The sequence below is a fragment of the Cheilinus undulatus genome, linkage group 18, assembly GCF_018320785.1.
Source record: "Cheilinus undulatus linkage group 18, ASM1832078v1, whole genome shotgun sequence".
Taxonomy (NCBI): domain Eukaryota; kingdom Metazoa; phylum Chordata; class Actinopteri; order Labriformes; family Labridae; genus Cheilinus; species Cheilinus undulatus.
In genome coordinates, this window is record NC_054882.1 from 18,332,098 (window position 1) to 18,351,198 (window position 19,101).

The 19,101-nt window shown below is 41.0% G+C and overlaps 1 protein-coding gene across 7 annotated transcripts in view; it reads right to left on the reverse strand.

The window, feature by feature from the left end:
• Positions 1 to 19,101, reverse strand: part of sptb (spectrin, beta, erythrocytic) — a 72,653-nt gene that overhangs the window by 14,876 nt on the left and 38,676 nt on the right. For all 7 annotated transcript variants that reach the window (XM_041813557.1, XM_041813556.1, XM_041813559.1 and 4 more), the window contains 16 exons: positions 18,738 to 19,040; positions 18,506 to 18,656; positions 17,012 to 17,882; positions 16,659 to 16,796; positions 13,160 to 13,919; positions 12,722 to 12,924; positions 8,844 to 8,934; positions 8,271 to 8,417; positions 6,744 to 7,010; positions 5,646 to 5,870; positions 5,036 to 5,125; positions 2,511 to 2,801; positions 2,203 to 2,333; positions 1,743 to 1,947; positions 976 to 1,199; positions 611 to 761 (listed from right to left, as the gene is read on the reverse strand). In XM_041813557.1, coding sequence (XP_041669491.1) covers positions 611 to 761; positions 976 to 1,199; positions 1,743 to 1,947; positions 2,203 to 2,333; positions 2,511 to 2,801; positions 5,036 to 5,125; positions 5,646 to 5,870; positions 6,744 to 7,010; positions 8,271 to 8,417; positions 8,844 to 8,934; positions 12,722 to 12,924; positions 13,160 to 13,919; positions 16,659 to 16,796; positions 17,012 to 17,882; positions 18,506 to 18,656; positions 18,738 to 19,040 — 4,248 coding nt within the window. The remainder of the gene's footprint in view (positions 1 to 610; positions 762 to 975; positions 1,200 to 1,742; positions 1,948 to 2,202; positions 2,334 to 2,510; positions 2,802 to 5,035; positions 5,126 to 5,645; positions 5,871 to 6,743; positions 7,011 to 8,270; positions 8,418 to 8,843; positions 8,935 to 12,721; positions 12,925 to 13,159; positions 13,920 to 16,658; positions 16,797 to 17,011; positions 17,883 to 18,505; positions 18,657 to 18,737; positions 19,041 to 19,101) is intronic.

A 19,101-nucleotide genomic window follows, 5' to 3' on the forward strand; every position in this document is an offset into this window, starting at 1 on the left:
ACAAATATTACGCTGCCATAATAAAGGCTTGAAAAAGTACAAACTCACTTGACTGACTGAAATATTCAGTAAAACACATAAAAACATTTACATAGGCAGCTATGATTATGTAAATGTGCTAAACTGGTTGTTGATCCTAGATCAAATGTAAGAATCCCTCTACTGGACAACCATTTTTCAGTTCTTACCCTAGGAGAGTAACTTCACAGTTAATTGGATGATGTGTTTTGCACTGAATTTGATATTTTAAAGTGAAACGTTGCCAATAAAATGCTCTAATGAGCTGAGAGAAACATCTAAATGCAAAGATTACACAAACCTCTTTCAAAGTGAAGCCATTTTACATGGTTAATATGAAAATGTTGATTTTTTCCACTTTGTTTTTTGATGTGAATAATCATTCTTGATCCCACAGTATTAATTTCATGTGGTTACAAATGTAAAACTCCCTCCATCCTGGTTAACCACTCATTGGTTCTCCCCCTCTGAGAGAACTTCTCACTGTTGCCCAAATATTGCAGCACTCTGGCTCTGAATCATCAAAGTGTGCCTCCTGGCCACTGCCTGCTGTGTTCCCTCGGAGTAAAAGGCCTGCTCCCCCGTGTTGTACCTGTTTGCCTAGAGCGCTGATGTCTCTCTCAAAGGCAGCGTGCATTCTGTGGAAGGACTCGGCTTTGCTGAAGTCCTCTCCCACATCATCAGGCAGCTCTTTCTGCTTCTCCTGGATCTGAGCCACCAGCTCTTTCCCATCATCAAAGTACCTGGAAAAAGCATCAAATTAGCCCTCCATGTGTGTCATTCACACATTCATCATCCTAACAGCTATTATAGGTATAGTGTTATCATAATCAAGCCGATTTTTCGTCACTGATTTGATATTAGTATCACTCTCAGTTGTTCAAACACTTTATATTGCATTACAAAGTCTTAATGGCATTGATCCATGGTCTGCTCCGTCAATACGGTTTCGCTTACTTGAGCAGCTCATAAGACGTTGTGAGGAGTTGAGCCCGGGTGTCGATGAGCTCCAGCAGATCAGCCCAGCTCTCGTTGATGCTGTCCTTCCACTCTGCCATGGTGGCCGCCTCGGTGTGGCCGGCTTCGATCAGCTCGTCAATCGTCTGGTTCACAAGATCCACACGCTCCTGACCAACCATCCCCGTCTCCCGTGCAAACTCTCTGAATTTATCCCTTAGAAGCTGAGGGGAAAAGAGCGAATATGTTTGCAAAACAGAAGCAAAATGGATTTGTTTATTGGAAGGAAAAGAAACCATAGCCGAACAAGCCAATTTGTAAGAGGGGAACTTGTATAGCAGCATGAGAAAGGCATTTATAACATAAATATGCATTAAGCATTGACTGCTCATGAATGATGATCAAAAAATGATCACTTCAAAGCAAAAAACAAGGCAAAGAATTCTCTGTTAGTTTCCTTTTGTTGTATATGAAAAACGATAATTTGTACAAATTGCACAAAACCTGTCTGTGTCTGTGAGATTAAATGAGTTTGCATAAAAACATTCCTGTGCATCTTTATGTAACTGAGCACCTCTACCATATCAGCCATCCAACCTTGTAAATGTCCTACCCACTGCCTGTTTTTGGATTATTTAGAGGTTGAGGTAGGATTTCCAATAAAGAAGCTCATCTGGCTTCATAAAAGTCCTGTAAAAACCAAAGGATGATGTCGCTGAAACTATGTCTATGTTTTATGCAATCTAGGGTTTGATCATGGGACATACCGTGACGTGGTCGAGGTCCTGGCCCATCTCCTGAGACGAGGCCACCACGTCTTTCTCTGCGATCCAGTGCTCCAAGTCCTCCACCTCTCGACTCAGGAGGAAGTGGTGGTAGGTGTGGTCCAGCTTCTTCCTGCGGTCCTCGGCCAGCTCCTTCAGCCCAGCGTACTGCTTATCCACCTGTCCCTGCCGCCTGATGATCTCCTCACTGCAGACAGAAGTAAAGACAGAGGGCAGGAAAATTAGATACAAAGAGAGAAAATGAGAAAAATGCAAAAAAGATTGGATTTAGGTTTACACAAGATGAGACGTGTGATTATGTTGCAGAATTGATCATACTCAACGTGCTCGTCTCTCTTATCACATTAAAACACATCCAACTGGGACAACAGGAGTGAATTAGCATCCTTATAGGGAGTTCTGATATTTCTTTAGGCATGTGCATCAAATTATGGAAACAAACCCATCAGGATGATCCTCAGAAAAGAGCTTTTGGGCACGGTCAGCCAGCTTCTGAATAGAGTCAGCGTAGTCATCCACTGCCTGCTTCAGAATCATGTGGCGCTTCAGCATCAGCATGGCACTCTGCTCATCCTAGAAGGAGGAAGAAGAGGATAAAGAGCAGAAAACAGGGGCAGGAAAAATCAAAATGTGCTCTCAGTAGAGGGTGAGATTTATAAAGAATTATGCACTTAAATGAAGAAACCCCTAACTATATAATCCTGATACTATATTCACTGTCTCTCACTCCTTCTCCATTTCCATCCTCACCTTGGCTTTTTCATCAGCAATCATGTAAAGCTCCTGCTCTCCGATCCAGGCTTCGGCCTCATCTGCATCATTGAAGTACTGCTGGGCTAGGTTAGAGCCATTAAGCCTTTCCCTGCGTTTAGCCATCTCATCCTGGAGCCGGGCCCACGCCTCCTCCAGCTCTTTAACCTGGTCTGAGATCCGCTCAGCCTCTGGTCTGCCCTCAGCCCCCGCGGCTGCAGCCATCCTCTGCCCTCGCTCTAGCACCTCATCAACACGAGGCTGGTGACCCTCGATTTCCCTCTGCAGCGTCTGAGGGACAAAAGGAGAGACAGTGAGTACAACACCCAAAAGACAGAATGACAGTGTCCAAGTGACACCTTAATTTCTCCATGGATGTTCCCACCTTTCAAACTATCTCTGTTTGTGAAAGCATCTTGTGGTGCAATGTTTTGGTTATACAGTATCAAAAATTGATATTGTATTCATTGAAATTTAAAAGTAGTTCTCTCTATGTTGGGTCTGTACAAATCGTACTTACAGACAGGAAAATAACAATTTTTAAAACATATTTTACATCCTAAAACTACTTTGTATTTTAATCTATGTTATATTTTTCCAGAATATGTTTGAGCCTCTGGAGGATTCTGGAGCTCTGCAGTATCCCACTGTTGTTTTTGTGAGATTATCTATGCAAATTTTATTTAGGGCTGTTTGATAGTCAAACTTTGAGTCCTCAGATAATATGTTGTTTTAAGATTGTGAACCTTATGAGTAACCTGCACATTGTAAAGGTGTTATAATTGAAAAACAAACATGTCTAGTCAGTTGGTTTATGATGTTCTGTCTTTGAAAAAAATGATGAATTGCTGAAACAGTTTCTAATCATTACCTGTGTTGTTTCAGAACTTTTTGGTAAGAAATGGCTCATAAGAGGGAGCTGAAAAACTGGACAGACACAGTGGTTTGCAGCCTCTGTCATTAAAAGGCCTCTTTAGATCTTTTTATTCTCTTGTGTGTTCTTGTCTCTGCCTTTTTTCTACAGAAATTTACATCCAATCCTTGCAGGGACTGTAGATGTCCTTGTGGGGGCTCTTAACTTGCTCAGTTAGCGTTGAAGCGTTGGGAATGTGCATCACCTAGGCCCTAACAAAGATCCAGGTATTTGGGGATGCCTTGGATGCTGCCATTGAGTGCGTGTCTGTGAATGGTGAGGGTCTGGAAGTTGTGGAGCAATTCACATACACTGGTTAGCAACTAAGTCAACTGCAGACTTGGCCTTGCTTATGGGATGATAGGTTCGCTGGGTAAGGTGGTGTAGCGCTCCTGGCATCTGAGCAAGAAGACGAAAGCCATAGTCTTTCAGTCCTTGATCCTTCCAAGTCTTACTATACTCTTGTGAGGCCTGTACGCTAACTAACAGACCCAGCTGGACTCCTCTACGGCAACTTCTCTTGCATTTTTAGGTATCATTGGCAGGCCTGCGTGTCTACTGCTGATGTGCTCAGGAGAGTAGGGATAGGAAGGGTCAGCTGATTGATATGGGAGCAGCAGCTGTACTTCAACGGGCTGATCGAGCTTACTACATACTGAGTTGCCCAGGACCTGGTGGGCTGGACCAGACAAGGGGGGGGCGGCTGCATGCATTGTGGAGATGTTAGCTGGGAGGATACCTGGAAAGACGGGGTATGGGTCTGGTGCAGGCCTGGAGGATGGACATCAGAGAGCCAGAGCAGTACAGGACCAAGGTTGTCCAGCATATTCTCCCATACCTGACCTGATATTTTTAAGACTTTTCTTGTTTTTTTTGCATTGAAGATGAATCAATGTACAGTTGCATCCCCCAATAAAAGTGGTTAACTCAACAGTTGTTGGGCTTTTAATGTTAGTAACACATTTTGTATTTTAACTTTTCATTCGTAGTTTTAATTTTCCATTTTTAGTGTAAAGCACTTTAAGTTATTCTTTGTATGCTCAGTGATCTGCAAAAAAATCTTGACATGATTTAGGTATGTAGGGATCAGAAATAAAATCAAGTTTATTGCATTTTACTTACAAGGGATTTGACTTGGAGTTTTGGTGAAAAACAAAACATAGAAGAAGAATAGAAATAGTAAAATGCTATAAAAGCAGCAGAACTTCTGCTGACAAGCAAATTAAATAGGCCAATATAAAAAATATAGTAGCAATATATTAAATAAGTATATATGAAGTAGCTATACAGATGTGCAGGTATGTTGTGATCAGTTAATATCTTAGGAATAAACTAAACATCTGACATTTTTTCTTGCAAAAAAGCAAAGAAGTCAAACCCTTTGTATCGGTTCTCAAAAACAAATATTAGAATTTTTGAACATATTTGATATCAAACTAAACCTCCTTAATTTTGAAGGTGTTGGTTGGACAGTCAAGCATTTTACAGAAGTCCCCTTGCATAGGAATTTAAATGAACAGTTAAGTAAGAGAATAATATCAGATTTACTGCGCCCAAAATTAGCTGCATTTCAGTACACTAAACTCTTTCATACCGCATCAAAATCCCTTACCTGGTTCTTCTTCTGCAGCATCTGCACGGTCTGGAGATTGTGACCATGCTCTTGTGACATTGCCAGGGGCATCCTCTCCTCAATCCACAGCTAAAACAGAACAAGAGGAGACAAAAAGAGTTGATAGAGAAATCTGCTTCTGTTGAGAAACAACAGATCTTACACATACACAGACTATCTTTCTTAGTCTTCATTTTACTCCTTTAGAAAATGTGTCTAGTATCTCAAACAGTAAAAATCCCTCTTTAAGCCCTCTCTTCCACTTGATTTAGGTGGGTTTAGACAGTAAAAGCAATAAGGGATTAAAGCTTTTTACAAGGATTCACCTGGAGAGTCAAACTCATGGGGAGAGTGGGTGGCTGTGCCATCCTGCATACCAAGTACACAGAGTGTAATTGAAAAATTATTATTCAAATTAATAAGGTATCATTTTGGGGGCAAAAACACCCACTAAAGTTCAGGCTTCATTATTTCCAATCTTTTATTCCCTAAAGATGCAATCATGCTGTCAGTCAAAAGAAGACATAAATCCAGCTTATTAAAAATCAACAAACTTTATTGTAAGTTTGTGCTGCCATCAACATTTTATTTTCATAAGGACATTGTTTACCAGCTCATCAGCGAGGTCTCTGTAGAACTGATGGACAGCTTTCGCAGCCTCCAGTTTTCCCTTGCGCTGCGCAAGCGGTGTGAGGAGCTGCTGGAAGTCTCCCTGCAGGACCTGCGTTTCGGCCTCCAACTCTGGCTGGTCATCCCTGCCTCCGCCGTGCTTCCTGACGGCCTCCTGGAGCTCCTCCAGCTCCTGAGCACGGTCACGCACCTGGTTCTCTGTCATCTGGCACAGGAGACAATGAGAGAAAATATTAGTTGCCTATCAAAAGCTTAATAAGTGTGTAGTAGAGGGTAAATACAGCGAAGGTTAGTTAATGTGTGAAACTAAGCTTTATCAGTGCAATAAATGCTATCATTTGATTTAGAGGCCATATGATGCACTTGTTCTCTCAGCACTAAAAGTTTTCAACAGTTTTGAACAAATTTTAATCAAATAGTAACCAAAGATACAAAATGAACAGGCACAAATTCCCACAGAAACACTACAAAATCTGGTGGAAAGCCTTCCAAGAGGAGTGAAGGCTGTTATAGCTGCAAAAGGGGGGCCAACTTCATATTAAAGTTCATGTTTTTGAATACAATCTCATTACAGCCCCTTTGGTGTAATGTTCAGGCATCTTAATACTTCTGTCCATATCGTATATGTAATAGGTCTTTAAAAGCTCCAGTAAGGAGCTTTCACTTTGTCTCAGTTTTGGCACCCCCTTGTGGACAAAGTGATAATTTTACTGGTTATGTCTTAAAAGTGTGTCACATATTCTCAACAAAATCCCACAATCCTGTCTTTTCTCAGTCTTATGTTTTTTTTATCAAGAATCTTTGCCCTGAAAAGTGGACGGAAGTCTGTTTTGGCAGCTTGCAGTCAACTCTCTGACACCTACCCTGTAGCAGTGGTTACCTACATCACAAAACTAAAACATAGAATTTGTCATCTTTACAGTGTTTGATTTGTTGCTTTTGTATGTCACACAGAACCATCATCAGTGTTAATTTGTTGTTTTTACAACCAGCTTTAAAGCTTCTCAAAGAAGCAGCAGAATCACAAACACAATAAACAAAAAAGAAGCGGTACAAAAAATTCTGTAAAGATGCAGACCTGATGCTTCTTGAGCTGGATGTTGGCATTCGTCAGATCTTTCACATCCTCATCCCCGCTCTGGAGCTGCTGCTGCAGCTCTGCGAGCCACTTCTTCATATCAGCCAGACTCTGGTCAAAAAGTTCAGAGCGGTTGGCGTCAAACAGCAGCCGGGCTTTCTCCTGGGTTGTGGACTCCAGTTTTTCCCACAGCTCGTGGAGTTTGGCCAGACGCTCCTTCACAATGGGTTCAAACTCAGGCTTTGAATCCATGAGCTCCTGACCCTCCTGTAATCACAGAAATACACAGATGAGAAAAAAATACTCATGAGGTTGTTATGGAGGCTGTTAAGAAGATGAAGATGTTAGTAAAAGCTAATACAAAAAGGCACCATTTGTTTATGTACAAACAGCCTTTTGCAAAAAAGCTATTATTAAATATCTTTGATTTCTGGGTTGCATATCTTAATCTACATATAGTTTCTACTTCCACTTTTACTTTGTCTGCTGAAAAAATCAGCAGTCATGCCATAATTTTAGTTACAGACATAAGGCTTCTGTTATTGACTAATTCTGTTGAAACTTCTGTTTGACTTTTCCAATAGATGCTTAAGTAACCGTTTAGAGCCACCTTCGCTTGTGAGATCCAGAGAAAAATGATGGTTGGACAGGCTGTTGCTTTATTTTTGGATGCTAAAGATGCTTTAACTACTTTGCTACTTTATCTTGAATCTGCAATGGTTTTATATTCACTGCAAAGGTAAAACATAGTTTGAGTTTGGCAGCTTGGCTCTGACCTCGTCACTCCTCACAGATTGTTAAGGGATGTTAAGAATATATATTAAGTTCTCCAGTAGGAGCCTGCAGGTGGATGCGTACGGAAAGACTGGAAATTTGCAGCTTAAACTGACACTAATTTAGGTGATGTGGTCGACAGGTGACAGTGGAGAATGAAGCGTGCAGCTAAGCAGGGCTGGAGTGGGATTAATTTCAGCCCCGGAGTTTCAGACTAGTAAACTTTAGTTCACGACATTTAAATGGAGATGTACTTGTGGATGCTGTATATTTATTCTAATATTATTCCAAGATGATTAAAAACATAATATGTCACTCTTGTTGAACTAATTTGATCATGTGCAAGTGTTCACACACTGGGACAACAGCTCATCTTCACCTTGTGTGCTACTGACAGCAGCAATTATACTGGCTACAGTACTGGGTCCTGTTCCTGCTACTGACACAAAATCAAGTTTAACAATGCTCTCATAATGAAAGCTGTCTCATAACTAAAGCACCACAAGTCTTTAGTCAGCTAGTTTTAAAGTCTTCCCTTCTTACAAATGCGTTATTATCATCTTTAAGCCAAGCTAGCTTTATTTATGCGAAGAGTCATTATGTTTTTTTCTCTGCAATTTCAAATAGAGTACATGTTGACAGTTTTTTTGCAAAAGGCTAATTCGAAAAGGACAATGCATTTTTTTTATATATCATAATCTGACAGTCCTTTCTTTGACTACATATAACCTGAAAAGCACAACAATTACCAACCTTGTCAAGTTTGTTGAGCCAGTCTCTGTTAGCAGCCAGCTCCGCCATGAAGGCCTGATGTTTCAGCCATTTGCTGTGGAGGTTCCTGGCCTCGTCGTACGACGTGTCCTGAGCTGTCAGCATCTTCTCGTTGATCCACAGAGTGAGCTGAGGCACAGAGAGGAGGATGAATCATCACAGATTAGCCATAAAAAGATTCAAATCAACTTCTCAGATTTAAGCCTGTGCAGTTGAAAACTTTGGAAAGGCAGCATTTTAAATTTGGACTGAGGTGACTTTAGCTGAGGAGGATTTATTCGTTAATCTTTGAATGGATCGATTACTAATTAGCCAAATGGGACCCCTATTCCAACTAAGGAAGATATACGGCACATTAAGTCTTACAGAGCATCATCAAGTGGCATTTTGTTATAAGAAACAAGCAAATTAACTATAATAATCGAAAAAGAAGAAAAAGGAAAACATTATTGTACCAGTTCTCAATTAGAATATAATCAAATAATGGTTATCATGTTAATTGATGTTACTGGATTGTTATTATATGATGTTACAATAAACTGAAGGTGAACTCACATCCTGAGCATTTTGCAGGAACTGTTGCAGGTCTCGGTTGTCTCTCAGCTTCTCTGACACCTCCTGGGCTCTTCTTTTATTCTTGTTACGCCTGAAGGTCAAACATAAATCCAAGAAGGAACAACAATACACTCCTGTTTATCTTTTTCCATTTTTTCATTCAACAACTAAATCCGCGACATAACAGGATGCATCACTGAACAGCCGAGAGAGAGTGAATCATTCCTCCTCCACAGAAAAAACACCTGACACAGTAACCTAAAACAGTCATCTGTTTCTCTGCTATACCGTGAAGAACAGCTCTTACTTTAAGATCAATATCCATTATTGCGCTGCCTGTCTACCGAGTTGAATTGTGGGAGTTAACGGGAAAAGCTCCCTGGCCTTCTCCATTGCTTCTTGTTGACATTAAAGATACAGTGATAGGAAAGCTGTTTCCCTGCTGAGGTTGTGAAAACCTGAGGAAAAATAAACTAAATACCCTGTCTTAGGAAAGGGCACCTTGCAATATTTATCAAGCACATAAAAGTCAAAGTCTGGACTCAACTCATGGTAAAAGTAAGAACAAAGAGCTTTACAGAGGCTGGTTTGAGTATATAAATGACTGTAGAAGCAAAAGTGACTAAATGCGCCAAAACTCATGATTATGGTAAGGAATTTTTAAACTAAAACAATCAGCATAATTAAAAAAAATAAGGTTTTAACCTATAATTTGCATTTGGTTTCAATATTCAACATCAACTTATATTTAAACAAGTAGCATGGTTTTGTGTTGAGTCCACCTACAGGTGCTGTTGACCTGAGTGGTCAGAACAACCTGGAGCTTAATTCTCTAAAGACATTGGAGATGTTTGTGGTTGTAGAGTTCAGGAAGGATGCTGCTGCTCAAGCACCTGCCTCTATAACTCCCCATTTTCCACCATGGATTCTTTCCACTTCCTGGGGACCCTAATCACCCAAGACCTCAACTGGGAGCTCAACATCAGCTCCCTTATTAAGAAACAGAGGATGTACTTCCTGCGGCAGCTAAAACAAAACAAAAAAAAAACACCAGCCAAAGACGATGATGGTGCACTTCTACACTGCCATCATCGAGCCCATCCTCACATCATTGATTACCGTCTGGTTCACTGCAGCCAGAGCAAGGGACAGGAACTGGCTGCAGCACTCTGCGCAGAGGGTGATTGGCTGCGATCTACCATCTCTCCATGACCTTTACACCTCCAGGACGCTGAGGCGTGCAGGTAAAATTGCAGCTGACCCCTCTCACCCTGGACATGGACCTTTAAAGGCCCTCCATTCTGGCAGGAGGCTGCAGTCCATCAGGACCAAAATCACCAGCCACAAAAACAGTCTCTTCCCCTCTGCTGTCAGTCTCGTGAACAGTACTCCAGCCCTCTTCCAAAACACTGTCACTGATCCCCAGAACCAGCAGACAAAAACAATGCATTTTTAATAGGACTGTATGTGTCACATACTTACTGACATACTAAAATCATCATTTAAAAAATTGCATTTTGTTTTTACTCATATTATCTTTGTCTGATATTAAAATTTGTTTGATGAACTGAAACATTTAAGTGGGTCAAAAAGGAAGGGGGAAAATCCTTTTTCACAACACTGTATACAATCTAAAAACTCTTCATTAAAGCAAGAATATTTGTCTTATTTTTACTCAAAATATATGATTACAGATATTTCAAGCCACATTTACCTGTCAGTTCCAGATTAGCATCTGATTTCATGATGTAAACACCAAAAATAAGGCCTGCATTTTGTAAAATAAATCACAAGACTATCTACCAATCAGCAAATTTTGTCTGTTCAGAGTCTTGAAATTAGATAGCACATCATATGCCAATCTTTTGACTAGACATTAGAAAAAAAAAAAAAAATTTACTCAGGTTTTTTTTTGTGTGTGTGTGTGTGTGTGTGTAGGACTCATTGATTCTTAACATATACCTCAATGTCCTCACCAAATGCCATTCCAATCAACTTCAGCAACACTTTCTCTGTTGTTCTTGTCTTTGAATGTTAGCATTAAAACATATTAAACTAAAATGGTTAAAAACTTGATTGCTGCATTTAGCTAAAAGCTTGCTGTGTCCAAGTACAACCTCAAAGAGCTGCCAGCAGTGCTGTGGACTTTATATCTTCTTTTTTGTGTAATTGTCAAGGGCAGAAGAAAATGAATCATTGATTTTTCTTGTAACAACTTTTCAAAAGTCTTTATATTCTGCCCTTGTCAAGGTGATTATAAGTTCTCCTTCTATGCTTTTTCTCTGATGTACTTTTACCACCAGTTGAACAATATTTCTGCTCACTGCTTTTCTGTCTCTGTCAGCCAAGCAGACAGTGCCTTTAAAAAGTTATTCACTCCCTTGGATGTTTAACCCTTTTATTGATTTTATGTATCAATCATGGTCAACATAATTTGGATTTTAAAACAAAAAAAAAGTGCAAACAGATTTCTACAAAGTAATTTCAATTACATTAAATCATGTAGTGTAAAACAAGTGACTGCATAAATATTCTTATTCTAGTCATTTTAAAGTGACTGACCTAAGTCAACAGAGGCCCAACCAATTGTTGCCAGTAGTCTCCCTATTAGCGGAAAGGGGATCACCTGAGTGCAGTGACTGTGTCTCAAGTCATGCAGTATAAAGACACCTGTGTCTGGCAAGTCCAGTCACTGGATAATTAGTATTCCTGGCTACCATTACACCACAAGGACAAAAGTACACTTAAGGCAACTCAGATAAAACATTATTGAAATGTTTAAGTCAGGGGATGGACACAAAAAAACATTCCAAGGCACAGATTATCCCCCGGAGTTCAGTTAAACATATCATCAAGAGATGGAAGGAATAAGACACATATATAAATCTGCCTGGATCAGGCCGTCTGAACTGAGTGACCATAGAGTGACTGTTTGCCAGGTTCTTCACGGGGCAAAGCTTTATAGGAGAGTGGCAAAGAGAAAGCCACTGCTGAAGAAAACTCATTAAATCTGGGCTACAGTTCACCAAAAGGCATGTGGGAGACGCCATGGTCAAGTGGAAGAAAGTTCTTTGGTCTGATGAGACCAAAATGGAGCTTTTTGCCCATGAGTCAAGACGCTATGTTTGCCACTGTGAAGCAGTGGCAGCATCATGCTGTGGGGGTGCTTCTCAGCAGTCAGGCCTGGAGGGCTCGTAAAGGCAGAGGGCAAAATAAAGGAAAATCCTGAGGGACAATCTTATTCAGTCTGCAAGAGAATTACAGCTTGGGAGAGGATTCACAACAACTAAATACTGACTTGAAGGGGGTGAATATTTATGTCCTCACTTAATACATACTTTTATCTAATTGAAAGTACTTTATACAAATCTGTTTTTACCTTGACATTAAAGAGTTTTTTGTCAAAAAAGGCAAATTATATCATCCTTGATGATTATAAAGTCAATCTAAGTTTGAAACATCCAAGGGGATGAATAACTTTTATTGGCACCGTAAATCTAATACATATACAGGATTATTTTTAATTTGACATGTGGATTAAACTGGTGGCTTTTCTACAAAGAAATTCAGCTGTTATGTTTGGAGAATAATAACTTTTTTTTCTGATTTCCCAGAGTAATACTTTTTGTTAAGTATGAGCCATGGAGCAAGATGCTAATTTCCACCTCTGATTTAATATTCCAACTGGCAGAGTTTTCATTTGATTAATAATGAGTGGGAAGAAAAAGAAAGAGAGACTCATCTAAGTAAAACTCTGCTCATTAATACCAAAAGTGGTTGAAATTAGGAAGCGTAGAATTACTGCAATATCATCCATATTCTCTATTATTCAAAAGTCTTTTGATGGTGTTTTATTTTAAAAAATCTTTATCACAGACCTGTCTTGGATTGAGTCCATCTTCTCCTGAACCTTCCCGGAGTACAGGTTGTTGCTGTCCACCAGCCGCTGTCCGCTCTGCAGGGCGCCATCGATCTTGTCCTCATTGGCCTCCATGGTGCTCACAAAGTCCTCATGCTTCTTCAAAGCTTTCTCTGCCCCGGCCAAAGTGTCAGGCTTGTCTATGTGGGCTAGAGTGTACTCCTGCAACAAAGGAAAGAGAAAATTAGCAGCGACACACGACCAGTGGACTACATTTTATGACAAACATGCGGTGTGGTAACTGACCGTGCTGCATTCTTCCAGCCACATTCTTTAAAATACCTGCAGAACCTCTAACCCCATCATTAACAGCTCTCTATGTGGAAGCTGAATACTCTTCTTCTTAAAGATGGTTAATTCTTATACTCCTACTCAATACATACGTGCAGACCCATACCTGGTTGTTGAGGATTGCATTTACGGCCTTGCTGTCCCTCATGAACTGCTGGAAGCCCAGACCCTGCTCCAGGAAACTCTTCCGGCTGTCCCACATCTTCTGCAGCTCATACCAGCCGCGGTCCAGCCCCTTCAGCCTCTGTTCCAGCTGTTGGTACTGAGGATCATCCTCCTGACCCTGTATGACTTGAGCACCGGTGTCCCTTACGCGGTGATAGTCCTCCTCATGGTTGTTTATGTCTTCCTGCACAGCATCGTGAAGGCTGAGCTGCTCCTCGGCCTCTGGCAGTGTTGCAGGCATCTCCTCTGATGCTACAGCCTTCTGTGTCTTGAAAAGCCAGGACTGGAAGTCGTCCATGTCCTGCAGGAAGGTCTGCAACTTGCTCACCTCACCCAAAGAGTCTTCTTGGTCTTTCAGGGTCTTTCTAAGAGTGTCCCAGGCTGCGTCCAGGTCCTTTCTGCGGGCAAGGATGTCGTCTGCGTTCTCTGGGTGGTCCTTAGCTAGCTGGTCAGCCTCTTTCCTCAGGAAGGTGAGCTTGGTGTCGATGGCGGCTAAATCTCTCTCCATGCCAAACAGTTTCCGCTGGATGGTCATGACCGCAGCCAGGTCATTGCCCAGGTCCTGTGTAGATTCAATCACCCGAGTCTTATCTTTGATCCAGGCTTCTGTCTCGTCACACTCCAGCCCATAATTATGCAGACTCAGAGCAGAATCTATTTTCCTCTTCTTTTCTTCAACCATGGCTTTGAAGGCCTCCCATCTGAAAGAGGAATATTCATTTAATAGACGTCACTACATCATCATTTTCATTTCATCTAAGGTTATATTTTAACCTTGAGATATTGCTTTTAAACTTTCAGAACATTTTTTACACCCTTGAGGTCCAGCAATTCAAAAGGTTTTATCCCAGAAAAAAAGATCCAGCTGAGGTCACCTGTTTTTATTCCTACCAAGGATCACATAATCCAGCTTGCTTTATCACTGCATTTCAAAGAAATACTGAATCAGATCAATCCAGCCCCACGTACAGCTTTTACAGGGTTCTCAAATCCAGGTGCCGTTGCTTTAAAGGGCATTTTAAACTTCATACTTTGTCCACAGGGGGCGCCAAAATCCACATAAACTTACAGCTTCTTTAAATAACATTACATTTTTGATAATTATGCCTTTTAGCTAATTATTTTCTGAGCAAATTATCAACAACCCTGTCTACATCTTCCATTTTGTCATTTAAGCCAAATAGCATTCTAGTACAAATTATTTCTTTTTAAAATGCCTTAACATGCTAGTATCATGTAAAACTATGGTATTGTTTAACCGATAAAACAGTTTTCTTTCATTTTACCCTGTAAATAAGTCTGAATCCTGACATCTGCTAGGATAAGAATAAAAAGTACGGCATCCCTAATAGGTTCTTTGCAATCATATGATCTTGATGATGCATGAATACCTAATGGGGGGGGCTGTACGCTGCAGTCATGACGACATTTCAACATACGTCAAGTATGATCTCTATAAATCTCTAAAAAAGGGAATTTTTCCACAGTTAAACCGATTTACTGAGCATGGAAGGGATCAAAATCACAATTTACTTTGACCTGCAGACCTTCTAGCGTCATCTAACCAGATGAAGGGAGACAAAAGTCTTGATGAGACTTGTACTGAGCTAAGAGGCTAGCTGAGACCCTTTAACATAAAAAAACCCTCATTTTGTCACCAACATGTTTTTAATTGTAATGGTTGTAGACTATCAATCAAATAAACCTTGTGGGATAAGCCTAAGTAATGATGTGCCAATCACAAATGAGCCTGTTCTATGAATCAGCTCTTCAATGGGAGCCACTATAGCTAGCTCTCGTCTGAGTGCCAGTTTCCTTTCTTCCATCCTTTGTTGCTTTTTAATCCACATTTAAAAAGCCAAACTGGTACTAAATGAAGAGCCAATTGGGAGCAAAACAACCAGCTCTACTGAGCTGTGCCAAATGATCTGGATCTCTTAAAAGAGACACATTCTGGGGTGCAGATGCCCTTGTGGCAAGGTTGCGCCCTGTAGCACCACATTATGTAATAACGCCACATTATGTAATAACGCCACATTATGTAATAACTAACAATAGGACTTAATGTGGGCTCCAAGGTATGCCCTACCCAACTACCTTGCCCTAATTCTATCCGCTTAGTGGCTTACAAAATGTGGTGTTATTACATAATGAATTGAAAATCTATTCCATTATTACATAATGCAGCGTTATTACATAATGTGGTGCTACACACCCCATGTACAGAGCCACCTGCAGTCAAGTCTGGCAAGTGGCTCTTTCACAGCATGCCATTCTTCATTCTGTTATCCCTGACTCAGTCTGCTGTCCTATCCCTACAATAAAAGCAAAGAAGCCCCAAAATAAATCTTAAAAAAAGGGACAGATTTTTTGCCACAACGAGTGAGACTGGACAGACATCAGCTGAGGAAACACACACACAAGATTGGAGTTTAATGTGCTGAACTGTGGCTAAACTGTACTGAACCAAACTGGACCACTTTGTGAAAATGGACCGTGTATGAGCTTTGTGTGACACCACTCCTCCACACTTCAGACAAAGGCTTTTTCAATAACTGTCAGCTGCAGTTTCTCCATGTCATAAACAGTTCAGAACAGGGCCTTTTTGGTTGCACTTCTCTTTGCAGAAATCACTACTGCCCCCCATGGGGAGTTCACTGCTGATGTCTTCTGCAAAGAACCTTAAGGACAGTGGTATTCAACAAACTACAAAACTGCGGCTCTTTTGTGACAAGTTGTGCCACTTTTAAGTCTAAAAGCTCCAGAAAATGTATCAAATTAAACGAGAATCATTGTCAGCGAAAAATGAAGTTTATTTTTGCTACATCATCAAGGGTAAAATAGGATGTATGGATGTTTAGAACAAGACAAACTAGAAGTTTCATCCAAATCCAAACCTGAATAGGATTACCTGACCCAGTCCGATCACAAAGTCCTCTTTTTCTTTTAAACAACCTGATTTGAAGACATGATCCTATCTCATAGCTTGGCTAATTAGAAAAAAACTGAGCCCTGAAAATTTTCAGCGACTCCTGAAGTTTTATCAAGAGAACAAAGCAATAAAGAAAAAAGTAATTCCCTGGATGAGTGGCTTCATCTACTGTAAACTCATTCATTATAGTTTAATTTCAAACTCAGATGTTATTAATATGCATCCATGTGGATGAATTTTATTCCACATTTAAAAGACCTGCCTTGCTCTGACTAAACAGCTTGCCTGTAATTAACTGGAAATAATTGGAAGTCCAACCAACTGCTCCATTTTCCAGGATTTACATTATTTCAACTACAGACCTGTTAAAGTTTTTATATGCTTTGGTGTAAAGAAATTGGATTCTTTTTTTCATTTATTACTTGTGCAGCACTGAACTGTCAGTTAGAAATTTAGGACAAATGACATTTATGACACCTGCAAGGAGTAGATAAACTGTTGAAAGCACCTTTTATTCAGTCGTGTCTGACATTCTTTGACCTCCTTGGTACGAGGATGTCTGCTGTCCTCCAGCTGTTTTACGGCTTTATTGACATCATCGACTCTTGACTGAACATTTGCCATATCTTGAGCAAGTATACTCAACCTAGAACAGAGAAAAGTTGGTATCAATTTATGGGAAACAAGTGACAAAGTGACAAAGTGATACGGCTCCTAGGGAAATGCCATGCTTGTTTTTGCTTTTGAACACTGACTTTGCAGAGCTACTATCTAAGAATATCTGAGGAAACAAAAGAAGTAGGGCAGGCACATGTATACAGACTGTTATTAGTGTAAAAAAACATAATTCGGTCTGTGTACCTATTCTGTACTACTTCCAGGTCCTCCAGCTTCTCAGGCACATCCAAACCCACCAACCACGTCTCCTTCTGGCCCATCCAGAGCTCACAGGCATCCGTCTCACTGAAGATGGTGTACAGAGCCATAGCGTCATCCAGTTTCTTCTGCCTCAGGTCGGCCAGAGACAGGAGCTCCATGTACAGGTCTTTGACGTCCTTCAGACGTCTCTGGATGTCAGGGGTGTTCTGCAGCTCCTCTGGCAGTGCGTTGGCCTGTTTTGATAAAGCTTCTATTGTGGCCCCATTCTTTATTGCTTCATTTTTCAGGTTGTTGTGCTTCTTCAGCAGCCTCTGGGTGGTGTACTCATCGTGGCCCACGTCGTCGCTGCTCATCTGTCTCTTGGCGTCCAACAGCCAGGCTTTGAGCTCATCAGCATCTCCCTGAAACTGGAAAAACCTCTGTGTGTCCTGGAGGTTCTGCTTCCTGAACGCAGCCAGCTCTTCCAGCTGCTGCCACTGCCTCCCGATGTCATCCATGCACTGTTGAACCTTTGGGGAGCCAAAGTGCTTGGCCTTGATCATCTTATCTCCTTCAGTCAGCACCTGTTCCAGGTTGGCGCGGCGAGCCCCGAGCTCATCCTCGAAGGCGCTGTGTTTGCTCTGGAGCACCAGCACACTTGTCAGGTCCTTGCCGTAGTCAAGAGAGGAGAAGATGTGCTCCTTTTCCCTAATCCAACTCTCCAACTCAGCCACCTCCCACAGGAAGTTCCAGAAGCGGCGGGACTGCTCCAAGCGAGCTCTTCGCTGGGCTGCAAGTGCACAAAGCTCTTTGTAGCACAAGTCAAGATGCTGGACTCTGTCACGGATCACCTGAGGATCACATGGCTTGTAGGCTGAAGAAAGAAGTAAAACAATATATTTAATTCTTCTTGCAAAATTCTTCTTTTAGAAATGCTGTTATCTTCCTTTTTAATCTACATCAACTACATAAAAATAACCAGGTTAATTAAAGCATGACCACACTTCCTGATTTAAGCACCCAATAGCACTATTTGTCAATATCTGCACACCAGGAAAATCCATGCAAACATTGGGAGAGCAAGCTCCACACACTCTAATAATGCTTGCTTATGTTAAGTTTGCTGAAATAAGAATCCTCTTAAAATGAAAACTGTCACTAAGTTAAAATAATACATTTTCAATAGGTGGAGAAAAACACTTACAACTGCATTCCAACAGCATGGGTGAAGATTTTTTGTGTGCAATGTAATGTTTAGTAATGCATGAAATGAAATAGAGGAAAATATGTGTCCAAAGGTCATGCAAATACAGTAAGATGGTGAAAACTTCCAGAATTTTTGCAGCGTTATTTGTTTTCAGAGCTAAAAATGAAATTTTATAGATGCTCAAATTGCATTGAGGTTAAATATTCTGCAAAGATCGGGGCCTGAATTCATCTTTTGTCCTCCCCCAATTAAAAAGACTGCACAAAAGCTCCATGGGCCAATGCACTTACTGTCTCCATTGGCAAACTTGAGAGCAGCAGCACTTGCATTCTGAACCCTCTCTTTCTGCAGAGCGATGTCGTTCTCTAACAGAGCATGTTTCTGTAACAAGTCTTCCACTTCCAACAAATGTTTGCCAAAGTCAGGAGACATGAGCCGGGCCTGAAGAAAGGAGGAAGCATCTCATCAGCTAAATGTTTATGATGAAAGTTAATAAGTCATAAATATTGCTGGGTGTCAAACCTTCATGTCATCCATCCAGCTGATGATGTACAGCATCTCCTGGAAGATCCTCTGCAGGGTCAGGTTCTTATCCAGTCGCCCCCTGCGGGCCTTAAGAAGCTCCTGCAAGTAATCCCACAGGCGCAGGATGTTGTCTTTCCTCACGTCGATGCGTTTGGCGTCATGGTATCGCTCAGACTCCAGCTCCTGTGAGATGTTCACCAAAGCCTGAACACGCTCTTCGTACGCAGCGATGTCTGTCTCGATGGCATCATGCTTCTTCTTTGCTGCTTCCACAGCTGGCAGGTCGTAACCAAAGTTATCCTGGGGAGATAATTATGCACATGACAAAGTAGTTTTATACTTACTGTTTTTGGAAACCTAC